Consider the following 22642-nt stretch of genomic DNA (forward strand, 5'->3'; position numbering starts at 1 on the left):
TTGGAACTATATAAAGTTGATAGCTGTCTGGACCTGATATATCACAACGGACACAGTCTAACTTTTGTCAGATGACATCTTGTTAGAAATTCTATCCCCTAGTTGAACTAGCTGAATACGATTCTGTTTTATATCCTGGTGGTGTTTTAACAGTCCAGACGGGCACGCGAAAGGTATGCATCTCAACAGAGGCAGGTTATGTAGAATCTATAGACTTAAAGAGTAATGTAGGATCTAGATGATAAAAAGGAGAAAGACATTATTGCCACACATAACATAAATACGTACCTAAGTCAGAAGAACAACAAAATTGTTGATAATCCATTTTACTCCAAAACCAATTCTATCTACGGTCTATCACTATGCACAGGGTTTTAACACAGTAGCTCATTACTAAATTCAGGATAAAACGCCCGGAGTAAACATTAACTAAGTAAGAATTAAATGGATTTTTGTAAAACTAAATATTTACTCTTATAATTAGTATTATCGGTTTTTGCAAGGTAAAAGTAATTTAGACATTCTTCTGTATCAAAACAGTATACATGTAATTAAGTTTTAAGATGAATTGACACCAACTCTCTCACAATTGTTTTTTGTTGTTTTTTTCTTTCAATTTCAATATAGATACATAGAAGTTTAGCCCTCAATCTAATGTACATTATGTAGGCCTAGCCTTTACCACTGACAATAATTACAGTATCAAACAATGGAAATATAAACCAGTCAGGTATCATTTAAAGATATAAGATAAAGAAACATGTGGACGATACTCAATTTTTAAGTGTGACCACTGTCACATGGGTAAAATGTTTGATCGTTAAAATATCGGTAGGCGTTTCTTTGGACGCGTAGTAAACCCAATAAAACTGCAAAGAATAAATTATCCCCAAAGATGCATTCCTTGTCAAATGCAATGTACAAATATTGTGAACGAGTACAAGAAAAAACAGTCATACCTATCCGTCATTTAGGCCCTACCACCAAATAGTAGTTTGGATCGTGATTTTGTTGACATGTTGCTATTTTCTTGATGTTCCTTGAACAGAAACATTTCATTGTTGTACGAGAAATATCACAAATGAAAATGACATATCAAATGTAAACATGTTTTCACTTCTGCTCTTCGCTTGTTCTCAGTAAATTGAAAGCTGCTACCATAGCAACCAGATAAACAAGCAGGTGCTCGCTAAAGACTGAAAGAGTTATCTACCTTTAGTTGCAGCTTTAATTGGCATTTTTATCATTATCATTTTTTATTTTCATCATGATTGTTTTTTAATTACATTGCTAGAGATACCTTAATATAATGGCATCTAATTAAAAAAGTATAAGAAAGCCAGACTTCGGGAAACTATTTAAAAAACATAATTTAAAATTAATTGTTTACTGGGCCCACCTTGAAGTTAAGATAACAGCATTTTAAGACAAATACAATACATAATGTCAAAAGTAGTAATAAGCAAATAAATAAATAGGAAATGCTGATTTGAAAAGTTATTGCGCCATGAATATTACTAAAAATAGTAACCAAATGTCACATGAATTCGTACCCTATATTTTGTAGCGTTGTAGGACTTGAATATAAGATTTGTAAATGTGCTGTCCTACCATTAATGCATTAAAACGTGGAAAATTATTGTGCCGTTTTGAGTGATTTGATGTATACAGCTGTGACATCTATCCCTTGTGAGGGCCCTGTTGGGTGATTTGATGTAAACAGCTGTGATATCTATCCCTTGAGAGGGCCGTGTTGGGTTATTTGATGTATACAGCTGTGATATCTATCCCTTGAGAGGGTCCTGTTGGTTGATTTGATGTATACAGCTGTGATAACTATCCCTTGAGAGGGCCGTGTTGGGTGATTTGATGTATACAGCTGTGATATCTATCCCTTGAGAGGGCCGTGTTGGGTTATTTGATGTATACAGCTGTGATATATATCCCTTGAGAGGGCCGTGTTGGGTGATTTGATGTATACAGCTGTGATATCTATCCCTTGAGAGGGTCCTGTTGGTTGATTTGATGTATACAGCTGTGATAACTATCCCTTGAGAGGGCCGTGTTGGGTGATTTGATGTATACAGCTGTTATCTATCCCTTGAGAGGGCCGTGTTGGGTGATTTGATGTATACAGCTGTGATATCTATCCCTTTAATTGTTAGTTTTGAGGTCCTGTATAGTTAAACATTTGTCCTATCGAATAATATTTGTTATTTCTGAATATGCAAAAACAAGAGCCTGACCCTCTGCTTGGGAAACATCAGTAACTCGATAACCATCCATATATACAGATATCAACCTAATTTGTCACGAGAAATCTTCATCGGTTTGGTATTAAGCAGTGTACCAAGAAAGAGTGAGGGTTATCGAAGATGTGAGGAAATCAGTCTAATAAAGCCTTTAAAACTATCAAGGTTCCGAACAAAATGCATCTAACAAAGAATTCGTTTGATTATAACGACTTCACAATAGGCGGCAACCCCTTATATGTTGTATAAAAGTTGTCAAGAGTGATACTAGACCATCAATATAAAGTTATAAGGAAAACACAACAAATATATCTAGTACAGCAACAGGAAACTAGGAACATTGAACAATACTGAAGGTCACAGAATTCGTACCTGTCTAACATAGGACTGTGTCGCTTGCTGTATCTTAACAGAGCAATCTCAGTCCAAATAAAAATTATTTCTGACATATTGTATAAAAAGTTGTCACCGACATTTAAAAAAAAGTATACTTGTCTGAAATTAGAAATTACCCTTGTGTCTTATGCATTGAATTACCGCGAAGTAAAATTAATTGTGTATATTTATGAATAATATGCAATTCGAAACACCATATGGTCAGCAACATGGGTTTCTTCATACTAACTAAGTCCCGTTACACTTTTGATTAAGGAAATATGTTGCATGCATTTGTAATGTAGCTTAAATGAAAATTATGTGACTGGTATCATGTTATGGTTGATTTAGATGAAACAAATAGCAATACATTGTATATTTGTCAAATTATTCAAATAAGAGTTTGTAAACACTGGCCCAACCACACAACCATCAAGATATTATTAATGTTGCTGGAAAATCGTTTCCAAACGAAATTCTAACTCATATTTTGTAAAATAAAGATAAACTTTGAAAACAATCTTTATTAATGTATCCCTTAAAAGTAACATATTATTGAATGGTGAACCAAGTACTGATGACTACTTTACAATTCATCTTTTATCAATATTTCGCTGAAGCTAAATCTATTTAAACTCATTTGTTGACATTTTTTGTGACTGCTATACAACAAAAACTTCCTGGTCAACAGAAGAGACATATCAGAAAACTCCGATGACTTGTAACGTTTGAGTGGTTTTCGACGAAAGGAAACCGGAACTTAGTAATGTACTTCAGTACCTTTAAGATGTAGATAGAGCGACAACAATGACACACAGCGTTTAGTATGTGTATATTTGCAATGAGTAAAACCCGGGTTAGGAATGTTTACAAGTAAAAACGCTTCTATACATTTTGAATTAGTTAGAAATTGAACCAAAAGAATAAAAGTATTTTTAGTGCGTTTATCAAAATGAAATGCAGATCAAATGCTTGAGGTTTAGAGGGCCTACTTGCGATGAGGAAGAACATCATGTTTCAGTGAAATGCTATCTGCTACAGGCAATAAGTACACACATCACGTGTCTCACTCTAAATAAAATCACATGCAGTCATTGTTTCCTTGTTTGCCATGCACACACGCTGGACTTTTAACCTTATCATATCAATTTGATAGGATGATGTGTTTGAATGCTGCGCCGGAAGTTCAACAAACCATACTGCAAAAGTGTTGTTTCTGAACAATATTGTTTTTGTCCTTTCCATTCAGCTCGTAAAATAATTCATATTCGTGGTGGTATGAAAGCTGCTCTGTGTTAATTTGAAAACCTATTGAGAGTGTTTCAGCACATGTGTATCCAAACTTGAGTTAATTAGCTTCCGGGACCCGGATGAGGGCTTGCTATATTCGGAGTTCTAAGCATACGCGGTTTTTCAGTGTTACACAGAATTAAGATAACACTAGCGACCTTTCTATGAAGTCAAAAATTATAGCAGTGGAGACAAAGCATACACAGCTCATAATGGATATCAGTATTATTCTGAGGGACTAGGAGGAGAGATTTTCTTTTTAAATTTCATGCTAGATGTTACTAGTGAAAAATCCTTCTAAACATTAAGAGCGGTAAGTTACAACAAGAGTAGTGGGACAAATCATGTTATCATTTATAGAGAAACTATGTCGAGATAAATGATATCTGTTACGTTGTGTGGATCATACAGTTAAAATTGATAGAATCTGTTATGATGGCTTGAATTGAAGATTTATTTTTTCACGTTTAAATTTCTTTTAATCTACTTTATCTCCTTACGATGTCAAGAATGCATTAATTTCGGATGTGTAATGTGAAATTATCTTACCTTTTCTTGTATTTCAAGTTATCATTGTGGAAAGTGGCACATCAATATCATAACACTTCAACGGGAAAATTCTGTAATTTATTACATTAATTCTGTTATGTACAATGTACACCAGTGTAGTATAATAGGACAACATACAAAAATATCAACACGTATGAACGAATCAACGCACAACAACCACCTCCAGATGTTGTCAACACACGAGCTCTTTACCAACAATATCCGTAAAGTACAGGAAAGAAACGTTCATTTCACCAACATTCAAACACAAAAAAGGAACCACAGCGTCAATTCACAAGAAAAAACATTTACACGGGCCAATGTACCATACCAAAATTATATAACAGTCTTCACACGCAAAAACAGCAGGTAGTGTTTAATTATAAAAAATTTCATTTTTCAGATATTTTCATCTAAAAGAAAAACTACCAAATGTCATCATTCGAAGGTAAGTAATATGATATAGTGTTGCTTTTAAATTTCTGACAGTTCGATATAGAATTATCATTCCCATCGGTTTGCTATTCTATGAGGGTGACTGCTTATTTCAATTATTCCACAGTCTTAGTAAACCCAAAGTTCCGTTATTGTTTATACGAGAACAGTTTAATACATACATCCATTAAAATGACAACCCTGGACAGGAATATTTGAATATCTAATTATTTTAAAGTAAATAAGATATGTACCGAAATGATTTCATCAGTTGCTTTCTAAGTATTGTTTATTGGCTATCAAATATATATATATATATATATATTACATCATGATACAAATAATAGACAATTCTTCTCTTAAGAAGGAAAAGATGGGAAATCAGTACACAGATAAGAATAGCAAAGGGAGACAACAAATTGGCTTGTCAGCAGAATCTTAATTCAAACTCGAATTCAATAAGATTAAGGTAAAATACGAACATTCACGCGGAGACTCCTTAAAAAGTATAAGGAGAATAAGACCAGGGCCCATATTCATGAAACCGTTCTCATGCTCAAGTATGAATTTTGTGCTCAACCCTCATGTCTTGTTTAAGTTAAAAACCAATAAATAAGGCTGATTTTGCCAATGAATTAAAAACAATTTTGGAAGGATTTCAAGTCAAAGCTGTATTCAAGATTTAAATTTGAAATTTGTATTATTTTGTATGATTTAGGTGAATTATAAAAAAATTGCTTGAGCACAAAATCTTTGCTTTAGCATGAGAATGGTTTCATGAATACGGGCACAGGTGTTCCTTAAGAGTAAATGTCTTCAATAAGTCGACGACAATTCATAGAATGCTGTGTTGCGTAAAAATAAAGTAATGAAGAAGAAAAGAGGATACTTGTAATAATTAAAAATGGTTTTTGAAATCGTTGTATAAATTGGAACATTCTCTTGGATATCGAGTAAATTGTACAATGTGACAACGCTAAATTCTACAATTGACCATCAGGAGATTGAAAGTTTCGCGTTTTTTATATAGCCGAGTGACGATATGTCCTTGTTGATTTCACATTTTCAGATAAAATATTCAAATTAAATAAAAGTGTAATTTAAGGACTTCACAAGGTATTGTTGCATGATCCGATAAGTATTGCATGATTTGAAATGAAAATCCATTTTCTAAGAAAGGACCGAAATCGCTATTTCTAATTCATTAAGATGCGAAATAGTATAAAGTATTCTTACACGTTTTCAAATAAGATTAGTTCTTGTTAGCACAACAGGAATAAGGTGTTTGACTTAAACACTTTTTAACTATAAGTAGATGGAATTTTATGTTTTTATTTACCCTATTTTAAAGTTTCCTTTTTCTAGTGGTAACGATCCTGATGACCCAACCAAGTGTTTAAACATACATCAGTTGACTTGATATTCTAGGTTTTGGTCCGAATATCATGATTGCAGTGATAGATGTCAAAGCTGGTAAAATACAAAATGCAACACGTAATTTTGAATTTTATTTAATTTGAGTTTGGATCATGATTATGACATGTTGGAATTTCTGTTCAATGCAAGTCAGTTTGCCTAGTGAGCTTGTTATATTATAGCACCAATGACAAGTTCGAGAAGAACGAAATAGCCGCAGAATGCAGTTAAGTTCGTTGTTTAGCTATGCTGTATCTTACTCTTAATTTCGCCTGAAAGTTGATACTGACTTTGTACCTATAGTACAGTTTCATTAACCCGATTATGTTTTTGAGAACGTGACATTACATGGATTGGTATAGATTTACGTGCTGGATGTCGTCGATGAAGCAGAAGATGTTTACCATTCTTTGATACACAGTCCTGTCAGTCTTCATGTCAATGTGTCTGAGTGTGAACTGCCATTTTTTTTTTTTTTTTTTTTTAATTTTTTTTTTACATATTTGCATTCTCTTCATGATATTTGTTAATCAAAGATAAAAATCTGACAGTCTGTCTCTTGTAATTTATATACGCTAGTTTTACATGAGACTTATGACTAGCTTCCCATGCATTTTACTTCCCCACTTTTTATTCTACCTGATTTAAAACGAATGAGTAAGTAATCAGACAACATTTGATAGTCCTGATGAAATAAAGTTCTATCGAGATGCCTATTTCTAAAACACATACAGACAGTGTCTTCTACAGATAGTGAATTTTACACAGTTTGAGCCAAGTTGAAGTTACTTAAGTTCAATGTGGACGTGTATAGGTACATCGTACTACACACAGCTCTACACTCTATAAATCCACATCATTGCTTTAATCTAAAAGCCGGATGTTGTGACAAAGTCCGCGTTTAAATTTTTTTTTTCAGGAAGGTCATTTTCAGGAAGTTTCAATGTGATAAGGTTTTCCCATTATGGGTTTACATTTCGCACATACCAGAGTCACAAAATTGTTCACAAAGTCGTTTCCACCATAGTCACATAGTTACTAACAACGTCGTTCATATCTTAGTCGCAAAATTCCTGTACACATTTAATCGTGAAATGAAAGAAGAAATGTATCAAAAGGAAAGTTTATGATTTTTTTTCGAAGTGATTTGTTAGAAGTTTATCTTCCTTATATACGTATACCATATATTATCATGTTTGAGGCATACAAAAAGGGTTTTCCTTAATTTTAAATTTGCTTAAACAAATCTACAAGTTTTTACTCGGGAGCATTAAAATCCATATACTGAAAAAAATCCGTCTTATATCAATTATCTTTTTGAACATTATAGCTAGGACAGAGAAAAACAAGAGAATACCAACATGTCAACTCAATCACAATCCAAAATCAAGTTCAATAAAACTGGGGCAAAACTAAGAATAAAAGAAAGATTTACAATGAAACTCCTGAACAAGTACAAGGAGAATAAGACCAGTTGTTTCGCAACAGTAAGCGTCCTCTGCTTCATCTTCAACACACCACATCCAATTTGATTGATCTTTTGAAATTTCCATTTAAATATCAAACAAGTAAGCTTCCGAATCGAGAAGAATGTCATTTTCACAATGTAAGTTTTGAAATAAAACATTTACAACACAGCAAGTCTACGAAGAATATTTTTCTAAATATTCATGGAATGTAATGATGGTGATTTTTCAATTGTCTTCTCTGTTTAGAAAACCACCTCCCAAATGTTGCAGTCAATGACTTGGGAAAACCTTCTGCGGATGGATATTTGGAGAAAAAACGGAAAGGTTAGTATGTCGGATAATGGTGTACCTGATTAGTAACGATTATCAGTGTACATTCATATGTCGTACCATTGGGAAATACAAAAGTTTGGTATGTCCATGTCATCAATTAGATTATCATTCATGAAGTCCAATCTCCTTACAGCAAACATCTTCAAGATATTACATATCTATAGAATAGGAACACACGCACCTTGGAGAACAAATCTATACATATGCTTAAACGACCTACACAAATGTTTCTGCTGAAACCAATCCGAATTGGCTTTACTTCTTTGAGGGAAATATATAAATAACGATATTATTTCTCATTTGTTTCTACACTGCGTCTCTGTTACGGTGAAAGGCCGTTAATGTTTATGATGTTTGGATGGCCTACTTCCTATAAGTTGAACTTCATTAGTTTTAGTATAGCCAGTGGTGCCTTCCCTGTCACCAACGTATGCTAGCATGATGGCAAATCTTTAGAACGTTATTAGAACTAAATCATTGTCGACAAACTCTCAGTATCATTTACTGTTTTTGACGACGGAAAATGTTCTATTCACGAAAAACATCAAAATTATGATAGAATCAGTTAATATATCTGCTGCAGGAAGTTGAGGGAGTTCTGCTACATAGTGTAAACTGGTCCTAGATCTGACAGCACTTCCTTACAAGGACCGACTGCCGGTCGAGAGATCCCATCTATTTCACAGCTACAGGCTGTTCATTTGTCCTGTTTTTTAACCTTTTCCTTCCTAGCTCTCATACGATACAAGTAAAAGTCCTAAACCTTAAATGTATGCATGTGTATAGAATTAATTTACTGTACATGTATCTACATAAATAGATAATTATGGTAAAACATTAAAAACATTATAAAACCAAAGCTGAAATAAATGTTCGATTATTAAGTGATTTCCAAAATTTAACTTCCAGAGTTAAGATATGAATGAAATTTACAATAGAATTGGAACTATGTGTATGTCACGTACATATTTTGAAAAAAATATAACTGTCTATTCATTGGCGATCGACGAAGGCATCATGCTACACGTGCATTACATTTGCCTTGTTTTTCCACACAGAAAAAAAGTTTCGGAGTGAGAAACTGCAGAAGAGATGGTGTGTGATTCAAGATGATAACTTTTATTACTTCATCAAACCCACTGACCCAAAGCAGAAAGGAGGATTCAACCTGAAAGGTAGTTACATAGATGTAATATGTTAAGTACAGGGAGGATTCAACCAGAAAGGTAGTTCCATTTGTCGCATGTTAAGTACAGGGAGAATTCAACCTGAAAGGTAATTACATACAGTTGTTACATGTTACGTACAGGGAGGATTCAACCAGAAAGGTAATTACATACAGTTGTAGCATGTTACGTACAGGGAGGATTCAACCAGAAAGGTAATTACATACAGTTGTAGCATGTTACGTACAGGGAGGATTCAACCAGAAAGGTAATTACATACAGTTGTTATATGTTAAGTACACAGAGAATTCAACCTGAAAGGTAGTTACATACAGTTGTAGCATGTTACGTACACGGAGAATTCAACCTGAAAGGTAGTTACATACAGTTGTAGCATGTTACGTACACGGAAAATTCAACCTGAAAGGTAGTTACATACAGTTGTAGCATGTTACGTACAGGGAGGATTCAACCAGAAAGGTAGTTAAATGTATATTTACTATGCTTAGTGCGTACCGAATGTCACTTTTCCAGAGTAGTATCATTGTGCTACGACCTTAATTCAATTAAATATATGTATGTGTTGTTTAAGCCAAATCCTTGCAAGTGAATGCTATCCATGAACACAATATACTGCAGTATACAATGTGCATGACAAGGAAGATATATTATTTCATGGAGAAACACTACCGTAACTTTATTAGGGAAAACAATTCTACAGTCCCTTAATAGCACGTTCATAAAAAGGATGAATGAGTATTCTGAGTAGTGATTTAGAGTTGTCATTTATTTTTTTTTTTTTTTTAGGTTACTCATTCCAAAAGCTGGGTGATTTATCATTTTCCATTAAATGTGAAGGAAAGAGGCATTATGAGGTATGTATATGTTAATGGCAATATGGCATGCTCTAACGTTTCCAGTAATATTATCTGCGAGTATGCAGTAAACATACGTGTCATTTTAGCTGAGAAGGTGACTATACAGAACATTGTTATCATACGTTCTGTAAGACTTCCTACTTATTGATAGCTTATAAAAATGCTACTAACACATTTTACAAGAAATGACGAATACATGGTCTTTGACTTTGAGCAATTGAATTAAGCATATACTCTCTTGGTGTAAAGAGGATGCGATTTTGTATATTTGAGTTTGTATCAGTACTTGTCTGTTTCTGATTGATTGTTGATGGGCATTATTTTGATCAAACATATATTACAATTTCAGTTTGTTGCACCGTCGAAAGAGGAAGCGGCAAAATGGAGGAAGGCTATTATGAAAGGCAGTTGTAAGTTACTCTTAGGGTTTCTAAACATTACATGAAAAGATACATGGTTAACGTTGCACGTAAGCTGTTTGCTTTGAGCATACGACTGCGACATTGACCCGTCAACATTCATGTTTACACAACTCACGTCAGTTAATAAAGACAGAGAACGAAACAGAGAAATCAATAGCTTTTATATTTACAGAATCATCACCATAATAAATATTATTCATGTCAACTCACCAAACTAGAATTGTATGTATGCTTAATTAAACATACCTAAAGTACTACATGATTTCGTCTTAGCCCTATAATTCTGTAATGTTTCTAAGAGAGTATTTATATGTTACAGCAGTAAAGAAAAAGTTAAGAAAAAGCGACAGTTTTCCTGGCGGTGAGTCCATACCTCCTGCCTCTCCAACACGGGATCGTTCGGTCAGCATTCCTGCAGATGCAAAAGACAGGGCTAGTCAATCAAAGCTGAAGTATCGATCACATACTCCTGATCCGTTCGAGAGGAGTCCAAACATCAGTTCACGAGACAGATCAAACACGCTTGGGAGAGATTTTGGAAAAGCTAAACAGAAAACAGAGCCTTCCGTTAAAAAGCCACCTAGTTATAAATCAAAACCACAGCTAAACGCTGTAAAGAATCAGAGTATAGATGACCATGGTTATGCGACAGTTATTCCCAGATTGGACAAGAATGAACATGGATCTAGCAGCAGTGATAACAGTGATTCTGATTATGATATCGTTGACCCTGTTCGTCAGATACCGACGCCACGACCTACACCTGTTCAAAAAGCAGCTTCGGGATCGGAAATAGTGGAGGAAAGAAACTTGTCTCAGAAAAGGCACCAGATGCCAATACCGACTTTACCTTCACAAAACCCTGTTTCTAGTGATGATGAGGAAGATTATGACGTTCCTGACGAACCGTTTTCCCGTCCTGAGTCAGATTATGATATTGCTGGTAATTTCCTTCGCAAAGTGGAGAAAAGTTGTGCTACAACAAACGTTGAGGAAGATGATAACTATATTGATGCAGCCAAATTAGACTCGATGCCAAATACGAACAGAAGAAAAACACCAATTATTCCTGCTCCAATGAAATGTCAGCTTGATACTGAACAGGATGAAGAAGACCTTTACTTTGAACCTATATCCGGTCCACTTTACAATGATAAAAAATCATGTACGCAAACACAAAATATATTGGATTGTGAGAATGAAGATCCTTACTTTATACCGGTAGAGGAGTCGGCACCTTCGGAGGAAGAAGATCCATACTTTGAACCTATCTCCGACTATGATAAGCCAGACGCCACAGTGTTGAGGTCAAATCAAACCCCGCAGTCACAAATGTTTACAACAGATCCCGGACAAGAGCAGTATATAAGACAAAATCGCAAACCTACGCTGACTCGAAACTCCAGTCGAAGCAGTGATGGTTATTCCAAACCCGAGGAGGTAATACTGTATAAGCGCAAACAGCCAACAGAGGCCACCAAAAAGAGCAATAACTATACTGACGACTCGAATATATATGTGAATCTTCCATTTTTTAAAAACCAGCAGATAAAAGAGGAGGCCCAACTCGATAATACACAGTCTAAAAACACCATGAAATTACAAAATGTGAAACTGAAAGACAGTGTAGAGGACAACAGTTATTCTGACTCTGATGACTACGATTACACCATGTATTGAGTATCACGATCTACGTTTGTGCGTAAGCATCTCAAATGTCTTAACAATAAGAAAGTATATTCATTTCATTGTGATGTGATTTTAGTTAAGGTGAAGACAATTTGTGAGAAGTTATGATAGTGACATCCCGATTAAGTTAAAGGAATATGATACGTTTTACAACTACGATGACTCCGAAAAAAAAGATTTTATGCATGCTGACCATGAACCATATATCAGATTTTCAATTCCACCGCAATGTATGGTACAATTTACTTCTACAAATGCATAGATTAATGTAGGTTATCATTTCTTCGGTTACTACTTGATAAGGAAACCTCGGTATTGCGACTACTGTGCAAACCAACTTTCTACTAATTTTCACAATTTTAAACTAAAACAAGTTGGCGATGATTGATCCTCGCTGTAGAGACTATATTTAGCTATACTCTAATTATCTGTAATCGCCTTTTCAATACGCAGCGATCGCAATTCACATGTATGCTTCTATAACGAAATTCGCGAAAAATTGTAAACAGTATTAAAATATTTTGTGCAGAAGTTTATACACATATTCAAACTGTACGTCAATTCAAGATATGATGCACGATGATTTAAAACGTGTGTAATAACATATTAAAGTTGCCCATTGTATAACCTGTTTTATTTGTCTTATGAAAGGGGAATAAACATCACCATGGCAATGTCATTGAACTTCCCTTTCTTTCCGTCATAATTCAATATCTTACCTATTTTACCAACTCAACACCCCCCCCCTCTCTCTCTCTCTCTCTCTCTCTCTCTCTCTCTCTCTCTCTCTCTCTCTCTCTCTCTCTCTCTATTTGTTCCGCGAATTGCGTCATCTTTTTAAATCAGCGTATTTCCTCTTTTTTTGATAAAAGCCAGAAAAACGAGATATATTTACCATAAGATTTTTTTGAGAGATATTTTATCTGAAAATCAATATGAAACTATTTTGATGGATATTATATAGCAGCGATATAAAAAAAAACATGCCTTGAATTAGTTCCTTGTTCCTTATCGTTTAAGGGTTCGCTACAACATTAGATATTTATTCAACAAGCCGTCTGATTGAGTACGTTATTTAAATTATGCATGCCTAATGTCCATAAACTACAACTTACATTAAGTCGATTTCTCATAAGTCCTAGTGTTTGTAGCAAACACTTTTTTCATTCAGAATGCATGGTAACTTCTGTTGTTTGTTCCGTTTGAGCTTAATAGGAGATTTTATTAATGTGTCGGTCGACATTTTCACCCGTGGAGAACATGACTAAGGCGTTTGAAAGGATGTGCTTCTTCTTCTTAGTCTAGGTCAATCCAAGTAATACCGCGTACCAAAATCCGGACGTTTAGGAATGAAATCACCATGTACGCTCAGGAAGAACGAACACATCGAACTTTTACAAATAAATAAATCATTTCTCAATAAGCTCTTGATTCATTGCGACCAAAAACCCTGTGTCATCATTCCTCATGTTGATTTAATGTCACATGTAGTTATGTGAGACTGCATGGTTGGAAGATGTATTTTCATATTAGAGTTTATGTAGGGAAACTGCTCTGTATATTGATCTAAAACATTCTCAGTAATTTGAAACACCGTAAGAAATCATTTGTCGTATTAACAAAATACCCGATTGCGATTACTTTTTATACACTCTAATGAGAGGATCTATTTAATAATTTTAATTTTCTGGCTCAAACCACTCTTTTTCGTGGTAACTTAAGATCGAATTAAAGTTTTCTCCGCCATATCATAAGCTGCTTAAATACGTTTTTCACGTTTTCCATTGCTAATGTACCTCCACGTGTAGATTTGATTTTGACTTAACTTACTTGGATTGACCTTTACATGGTTTCATGGTGAATGTCGTAGATGAAGCAGAATACGCTTACTCCTACGGAACACCTGAACTTATTCTCCAGGAGTCTCAGTGTAAGTCCTTATTTTGTTCATATTTTGCCTTAGTTTTATATAATTTTGGTTCAAATTATGATTATGTTGACATGTTGATATTTTCTTGGTTTTTTTTATCACTTTAGATTTCTCAGTCGCCTCCTAGGCTTCAAATATAGGCCTTTAGCGTCACTGACGAATTCTAAGAGGACGAAATAGCTGTGTGACTCAGTTTTATTCATTGCTTGGCTCTAATGTATCTAATGTATCAAAAAGGTTTTCACTTAGGTACAATTTAACAGAAGACTAATATTCACTTTTCTGCTATCTTTTTCATTTGGTATGTCAATAAATGTGTTTATAATTTTGTATTCGGTCTTATCCAGCTCGCATCTATTAATTTTTTATGTAACAATTCATTTTTACCATTTTATCAATGTTCAAGGCGTTACGACCAAGACCTTGGGCACTGGAGTTACTCCGACATAACAGAATGCAGAATGTAGAGAGGCATTCCTGTCTAAAAATAGAAGATATAGAATAAGGAAATTTGAGTCACCAGGCCTATACAGCTTCAAGCGGAAAGTACATTGACGTCACAAAGATACATACAAAAACACTTTATTAGTCAGAGTAATAGATGCCGATAAACATGAAATTGTAATAGATATTAAAAAAAAATTCATAAGCAGGTACTACTCATCGTGTTTTTATTATCTTTCATTCATTGTTTTAGATGTGTTTATTTCATGTAGTCAGTTAAGAATCTGTGTTCATATCGAGTAGAAATTTACCTTTACCTATTCGGTATGAGGTAGACATGTTCATGTAATGGATAACAAAAGAAAATTTGTCAAAAGTCAATAACTAACCGGAAACCAAAACAGAGATATCACAATCCGATCCATCCGACAACAAACACAAAACAAAAACAGTCTCAAGAGTGAAACGGTTTTCTATATCACGTTTATTTTTTCTTCGTAATTTCCTCTGGCACATTAGCGGCTGATTGCATAACATCTCTAACCATGTCAATCGGAAATCAAATATAGAACATAGTTGTACAAAGTTGGAAATTTCAGATTATGAAGATATCTTGAAATAGCCAGCATAGAAAATTTGATATTCGGCAAACTGTATAGTAACTCCCATATTTACCGAACCTTCTTATACACACACTAGTCATTTATCATATCGTTCGATGCTGATGATGTCTGTTATTATTATCATAGGTCAAGATGTAGTTTCAAAGAAAAGAAGAATCAAGAGTTACAACTACCTTACTCTCTAAGTATAGTGCCTAAATCTCCAACACCAACAAATAGTTTTATAACATAGCATATATGTTAAGAAACATGTACTTAATTGCATGTTTGTTCTCTTAATTACTTTGAGAGAATTCTCATCGAATGGCATGCTGGTTCATAATTATTAGTTCTTATTTCTTATAGAGACCAGGAAGTTATATCTGGGTAATCACTGCGCTTTAGACAATACATTCCGAAATTATGTTTTAACCCACGACGTCTTTTATCATTCTATCAGTAATATTCTAAATAAATATGCTGAATTAGCAAAGTTCTGTATAAACTGATCGTAAAGGTTGGCACGCTTTGCCTTTTTTTAAGGGAATGATTCCCTACATGATATACCACGCACGTTTTACTAGTGCATGGAAAGGAAGACAACTCGATGTTAATTTTTTGTCATATCAAATCAAACGTAAATTATTAGTCAAACTATCAAATATTATTAGATAAATGTTAACTTTACTCAAAATTTGAACAGTATGCTTTTATTGCCTTTACGTGACACCACTTTTCATCTTCTTTCCATAAAGTGCGCGGTATAAATTCAGGATTACAATTAAAATTTAACTTAATGATTATACATAAGCACAGGTGACATCCATAGAGCTATTAATTGAATCAAACAGAAGTTATCTAGAGGCACATTACCACGAAAAAAGAAACACTAACAGAACAAGTATTGTTTTCATTGTGTTTTATTATGCATAACAGTTATAGCAATTTGCCGTAACAACAAAATACAAAAAAGCATTAAATATTGCAATAAACCAAAATGTTGTATACCAACAAAAAAAACAACAAAAAAACAAGTTTCAATAATTAGAATTGGTCACGTAATATAACTGACAAATGAAATGAAAATACATAAAGTTCATTGCTTTACTCTGTGCAGTGATGACAATTACGTCAATACTGACAGACAGGTGCGTTGACGTCATCAAATGATGTCCTTTACTGGTTTGCGACGTTTCTGGGATTCAATGAGGCATGCTATGATGATTATAAAAAGTATTACGGACAACATGGCAGCCAGTCGGATAAACACCACCTCTGCTTCTTCTGAAATATAGAACACTATGATAAATCATTTGACAGAAAACATAAAAAGCAATGTTAATTTTAAAATTTAATAAATGTACAGGAGCTTTGGCGGGTGACAATATTTTTATAATATATGCTATGGTTTTATGCTTAGCGAAAACGTATATGGATTTAGAAGTAATAATGCAATTTAAAATATAAGCAGGAAAGAAAGATTGCTTTTTCCAAATTCAATATGAACACCTGCTGGTTTTCTTTCTGTCATTTTTAAAATCAGAAACATTTAAGGGAACCAAAAAAATCTTACACACCTAAATTTAGACAGAGAAATTTGGCATTCACAAACCAAACTTTAACATCTGAGAATCTACCATTCTGAAAATCAGCATGTTTCAGACATCCATCATCTTATATCGTTACAATTTATTATACAAATATTGATCAACTTCATGACGTCATGTTTTGATCAATTTTATAACATCATGTATTGATAAACTTCATAACGTCATGTTTTGATCAATTTTATAACATCATGTATTGATAAACTTCATGACGTCATGTTTTGATCAACTTTATAACATCATGTATTGATACACTTCATGTCATTTGGTATTTACCATTCGTTATGTCTTCGGATGAAGCTTGGGTTGTACTGTTGCTCATAACGGTTGTAGCGAGGGACACTTCCTAAAGTGGAGATATGGAAAGTAAAAGGCATTGTGTCCACAACAATAAATATGGTAATTACATTTGATAGCTCATGATACACAAATAGATTTTGCAAAATCCATATGGAGAAAGTAATAGTGTAAATCAGAATCGTGTTGATAATCTCGTCAAAAGGTTGAAAAGCTACTGATATACATGTAATACTTAAGTTTAATCAATTTAGAATCAGGCTTAGTCTGATAACTTGAACAGCTGCTCCGTTAATTCCAGGATAGTTTTAAACATTATTAAATGAACATAACTTTTCCTGATTTTACCATTCTAAATTTTACCGAGAGCTAAAAATATGAACCAGTTGCTCTGTATAGTAAATTTACTTCTAAGACCAAATGATTACGAAAAACTGACTTTTTAATAGTAAAAACAACATATTCTAGTAAACAAATTGATACACTAAGACGTGTTTGAAATGTATCACTTTGAAGTTCTACTTTGTCTGACAAAGCCTAATACAGCTGATTGTCTTCAACAAACCATACATAATAGAACTGGCTATTTACACATTAAAAGCCATTCATGCTTGTCTTGTGAATAAGATAATATTACGCCTAAGGAGTACTCCACACATATGGGTAATTCAAAACTTTGTGCTGTTATGGTGCCACGTAAACAATAACTACACATGAGCTGTTTAAGTAGAAAATTACCATATTGTAGGAATGGATTATCTTTTTCGTACTTTTTACACTCTCCAGGCCATTAGACATCCGATATTTGTGAAATGATTACCTAAAACAATCAAATAATGTTTCCTGTATTTTTAAACATGATTGTGAATATAATATCAGGCAAATAACATCAAATCCACTTAATAGATTAAGTGTGACTACAGATACACTATATATTATTCATATTAAGGGTGTTCCTTTTTTTTCCAAAAATGGGACATGGATTAGGAACGAGCATATATAATTACATTCGAGAAATCGCGTACAAGTCATTTCTAGACAGGAATTCTTTTTTATATATTATATGTCTATGTTGTAGCTATCATATGTCTATGCTGTGATAGTCAGTTATATTATCTCTAATTTTCTGTGACAAATACAACACATAAATGAATCGAATTATTGATTACTCACACTGTCTCCATCCCACGTCTGATAAGTATCCCGGTTGTTACACTTAAGATATTGTACATGAGTGAAACAGGCCGGTTAAATCATCTGTTAATTTTCAGTGGTTATATATTTAGATATCGAAAAGAGAAAAACGCTAATGAAAGTGAATTTTCCTTTAACAATGATCGACTGTTATGTTGTCGTTTTTACCTGGACGTATATTTTATTATATACTGTTTTGTTATTATCAATTATATTAAATTGGTATCTTACATTTGTTTAGTTTCTCAAGGGGATTTCCCAATTTTATGACCTGGTTCTATTTTTATCTCATGGAAATTTCTACGTCTCTATAACGAGAAGCTTGCATCATAAACATTCATTTCAGCTATTCAGTGGTGCGGAATATTTGGCGGGAATCAGGTAAGAATTTGTTATACTATTTGATAGTTTTCAGTTAGTTTTATTTTTCTATTATCAAATAAACTTTTAGATCAGTTTACCCGAATCTCACTTACACATCGATAAGTGTTGTTTGTTATTACCGTGTAATCGACACATGTCAGCGTGAAAGTGGAATTTTATAGCGTAGCTGTGATGAAGCTTAAAAACAAATGATTGATAACATATTAACAGCCGAGTGTTTATTCGTACTATTATGGGCGTCATCTTTATAATCAATATGCGAAATAAGCGAGAGGGAAAATATTTCGTCACGGGAAAGAACATTGTTATCCAATTAACCTTACCATGTTTTGGAATTGTTATCCCATTAACCTTACTACGTTTTGGAATTGTTATCCCATTGACCTTACTACGTTTTGGAATTGTTATCCCATTAACCTTACCATGTTTTGGAATTGTTATCCCATTAACCTTACTACGTTTTGGAATTGTTATCCCATTAACCTTACTACGTTTTGGAATTGTTATCCCATTAACCTTACTACGTTTTGGAATTGTTATCCCATTAACCTTACCATGTTTTGGAATTGTTATCCCATTAACCTTACCATGTTTTGGAATTGTTATCCCATTAACCTTACTACGTTTTGGAATTGTTATCCCATTAACCTTACTACGTTTTGGAATTGTTATCCCATTAACCTTACTACGTTTTGGAATTGTTATCCCATTAACCTTACTACGTTTTGGAATTGTTATCCCATTAACCTTACTACGTTTTGGAATTGTTATCCCATTAACCTTACTACGTTTTGGAATTGTTATCCCATTAACCTTACTACGTTTTGGAATTGTTATCCCATTAACCTTACCATGTTTTGGAATTGTTATCCCATTAACCTTACCATGTTTTGGAATTGTTATCCCATTAACCTTACCATGTTTTGGAATTGTTATCCCATTAACCTTACCATGTTTTGGAATTGTTATCCCATTAACCTTACTACGTTTTGGAATTGTTATCCCATTAACCTTACTACGTTTTGGAATTGTTATCCCATTAACCTTACTACGTTTTGGAATTGTTATCCCATTAACCTTACCATGTTTTGGAATTGTTATCCCATTAACCTTACCATGTTTTGGAATTGTTATCCCATTAACCTTACTACGTTTTGGAATTGTTATCCCATTAACCTTACTACGTTTTGGAATTGTTATCCCATTAACCTTACTACGTTTTGGAATTGTTATCCCATTAACCTTACTACGTTTTGGAATTGTTATCCCATTAACCTTACCATGTTTTGGAATTGTTATCCCATTAACCTTACCATGTTTTGGAATTGTTATCCCATTAACCTTACCATGTTTTGGAATTGTTATCCCATTAACCTTACCATGTTTTGGAATTGTTATCCCATTAACCTTACCATGTTTTGGAATTGTTATCCCATTAACCTTACTACGTTTTGGAATTTGCTTTTATACATAGTGATCACTCTGTTATAAATCTCAGTTTTACTTTCTTCGTACCATTCACATAAATATAAACAAGCAAAACATGATATTCATTGCCCTGTTGGGTATAATTTCCGAAAAGGCGACTTTTTGAAGTCACGTCATTGTTCCTGACGTCATTTTCATTGGGTTTATGACGTCATAACCAATGGTCATTTAGTCTAAGTATAATAAATAGGAATTGGCGGACGATATTGATATCCCGTTACAATGAATTAGAATAAGTAGTATACTTAAAAACACATGATCACCTGGAAATGTATCCTGCACGATCAGTGTATACCTTAGTTACAGAAATAAAGTGTACCCTACAGATGTTTCTGTTTCGGAATTATCAACGAAAACACAAAATCGGATTATTATGTATAAGGAATTATACTTAGAATAAGACAACGATTACTTTTTAATTATACAAGAAAATGGTGGAGATGACTGTTGTTAGCTTCCTGGTGACTGTATACTTCGTTGTTGCCACGATGGTCGCAGCAAAACATATCACACACATAGAGAGGATATCATCGCTTCCCCATCACTCCCTCCCTGCATCACTTGTGCTGTCGGCCAACATTTCCAGTGCAAAGGAAGCGGATATCGCCATCATCCAAACCGATATGGTATGTGAGACAATTCTATCTGAAAATACGTATTGTAATCTTCTTGTGAGCTATTAGTGGCAAATATCATCTTCATTTGAAGGTTAACAAACAGCACCGTAATTCAGAAATTATATCGCATACATATTGGATATTTTAATGTCGTACAAACGTATTTCAAGGATCTCGTCTCGTAAAATCAATCTTGTATCACGGAGAGTACAAATATATTTTTTCAGACGGAAGCAACACTCAATTGCACGAACACCGAAACAACTGCAGAAGTTTTTAGTGAGTATATCTACAACACTATCGATTCCAATCACCATTTAAATATTTGACATTTTGGATTCCGCCTACTTTTATCGACACTAAACCTGCTTTCACATTTCAAAGTATTTCTATAGAGGCTATTGTTGCTGAAACTAAATCCGGTGCCATGCGATTTATTGGCGGCTATTAATTACGCATTCAACAGCAGATATTTAATAGGAATTATATGCGTTACGCCTTTCAGTTAATTCAATGACTAAAAGTAGTATCGCGTTGTTATTATTTCTACCTATTATAGCTCCCCATCTCCACAGCCATAAAGAATCTCTTTTAAGCTAACATCACACAAACTACATACATCTGTATATTGTTAAATTTCCATGCCTTTTTATTAATGAAACCATAACATTTAATTAACATGATGTTACATCATCTATATATTAGCATTGTTATTAATTTATATACAAAGTCCAAAAGACTCTGCTTTTTACACCTAGATTATTGTTGTAATAAACGTTTTAATTTGTCTTTATTAGACTGTTTCCTTGCGGGAATATTAAGCACACCAGTCATCGTTGGAGCCGTAATCTGCCTGGTTTTTGTGCTGTCCATTCTTGTATACATGGCATGGAACAAGATAACCAAAAAGGGAATAAAATTTGTTCTAAAGCAGCACGAGAAAGAGAAGATGATGACGTAATACAAAAAAATCACACAGAGGTCCAGGGTTTATAAGAAGTAGATACTCAATTAAACATGTTTTGCACAAAGCGTTTGACTTCAACTTGGAAATGTTTCAGCTTTTGGTGTAAGGTATGATATAACCAACATTGTGCCTCTGTATGGCTTCGACTTGTATATATTTCCAAGCAAGGGAAAAACATTTGTCTTCTGCAGTTTCATTCCAATGACTTAATTATTTCACGTAATAGGATACTACATGGTAAAATTTCGGAATAGAACTTTGAGAATTCAATATTCCGGAAAGAGTTTATCCCAGATATACCTGTTTGTTTCCATGTTCTGATAGATATTGTTTTATATTTTAGATGGATGTTTACGGATTGCATTTTATCGAACGTTTTTGACGTGATTCGATTTGATCGGGAAAACTTGTAGTCGGATATTACGCATACGCTTTTAGTGTGTTGTGCAATAGATAAGAAATAAGGTAATGTTATTTATGTTCCCATTCATTCATGTTCATTGAGAATTAAATCAATGTATTTAGATATGTTGATATGACCATTAATATATATCGATATTGACATATTTCATCGACAAGCTGTGATATTATCTTTAAATAATATTTTAATCAGACAAAAATTGTGTTGCCAGATTTATGGTAAATGTAATGTATAGTTAGAAAGTATCTATTTTTATCAAACATTGTATCTAGAGATCGCATTTTGTCAACTTATATCATTTTTTACTGTACCATCTGTTGTTATGCCCGATGCTTACCCACACTCTACTCAGTTGCAGTTTTTAGAATTATCGATAACTCACCTGCCCATTTTCATTCATGCTGTCTATGTATTTAA

At 33.7% G+C, this 22642-nt stretch overlaps 2 protein-coding genes across 3 annotated transcripts in view; one reads left to right on the top strand and one right to left on the bottom strand.

Moving 5' to 3' along the window:
* Positions 1 to 970, bottom strand: part of LOC132546275 (transient receptor potential cation channel subfamily M member-like 2) — a 56851-nt gene extending 55881 nt beyond the window's left edge. The window contains exon 1 of the mRNA XM_060209986.1: positions 960 to 970. Within this exon, the coding sequence (XP_060065969.1) occupies positions 960 to 970 (11 nt within the window). The remainder of the gene's footprint in view (positions 1 to 959) is intronic.
* A 2852-nt stretch (positions 971 to 3822) lies between these two features.
* Positions 3823 to 13153, top strand: LOC132546296 (uncharacterized). 2 transcript variants are annotated; one of them, XM_060210018.1, is made up of 7 exons: positions 3823 to 4230; positions 4870 to 4914; positions 8033 to 8110; positions 9178 to 9294; positions 10093 to 10160; positions 10513 to 10573; positions 10905 to 13153. In XM_060210018.1, the coding sequence occupies exons 2-7, from the start codon at positions 4899 to 4901 to the stop codon at positions 12263 to 12265; spliced, it is 1701 nt and encodes a 566-aa protein (XP_060066001.1). In that variant the 5' UTR covers positions 3823 to 4230; positions 4870 to 4898; the 3' UTR covers positions 12266 to 13153. The 2 variants fall into 2 exon arrangements, with proteins under 2 accessions (XP_060066001.1, XP_060066002.1); XM_060210019.1 differs by having other exon boundaries at positions 10908 to 13153.
* The last annotated feature ends 9489 nt before the right edge of the window (positions 13154 to 22642 follow it).

This window comes from Ylistrum balloti, unplaced genomic scaffold (genome assembly GCF_031769215.1).
Source record: "Ylistrum balloti isolate Yb309-2 unplaced genomic scaffold, AGI_CSIRO_Ybal_v1 Utg369882, whole genome shotgun sequence".
In the NCBI taxonomy this organism is placed as follows: Eukaryota; Metazoa; Mollusca; class Bivalvia; order Pectinida; family Pectinidae; genus Ylistrum; species Ylistrum balloti.

Coding starts and splice junctions, on each gene's coding strand:
- LOC132546296 (XM_060210018.1), top strand. Junction 10,161..10,512: donor AAGGAAAGAGGCATTATGAG/GTATGTATATGT, acceptor TTACAATTTCAG/TTTGTTGCACCGTCGAAAGA. Junction 10,574..10,904: donor GGCTATTATGAAAGGCAGTT/GTAAGTTACTCT, acceptor TATATGTTACAG/CAGTAAAGAAAAAGTTAAGA.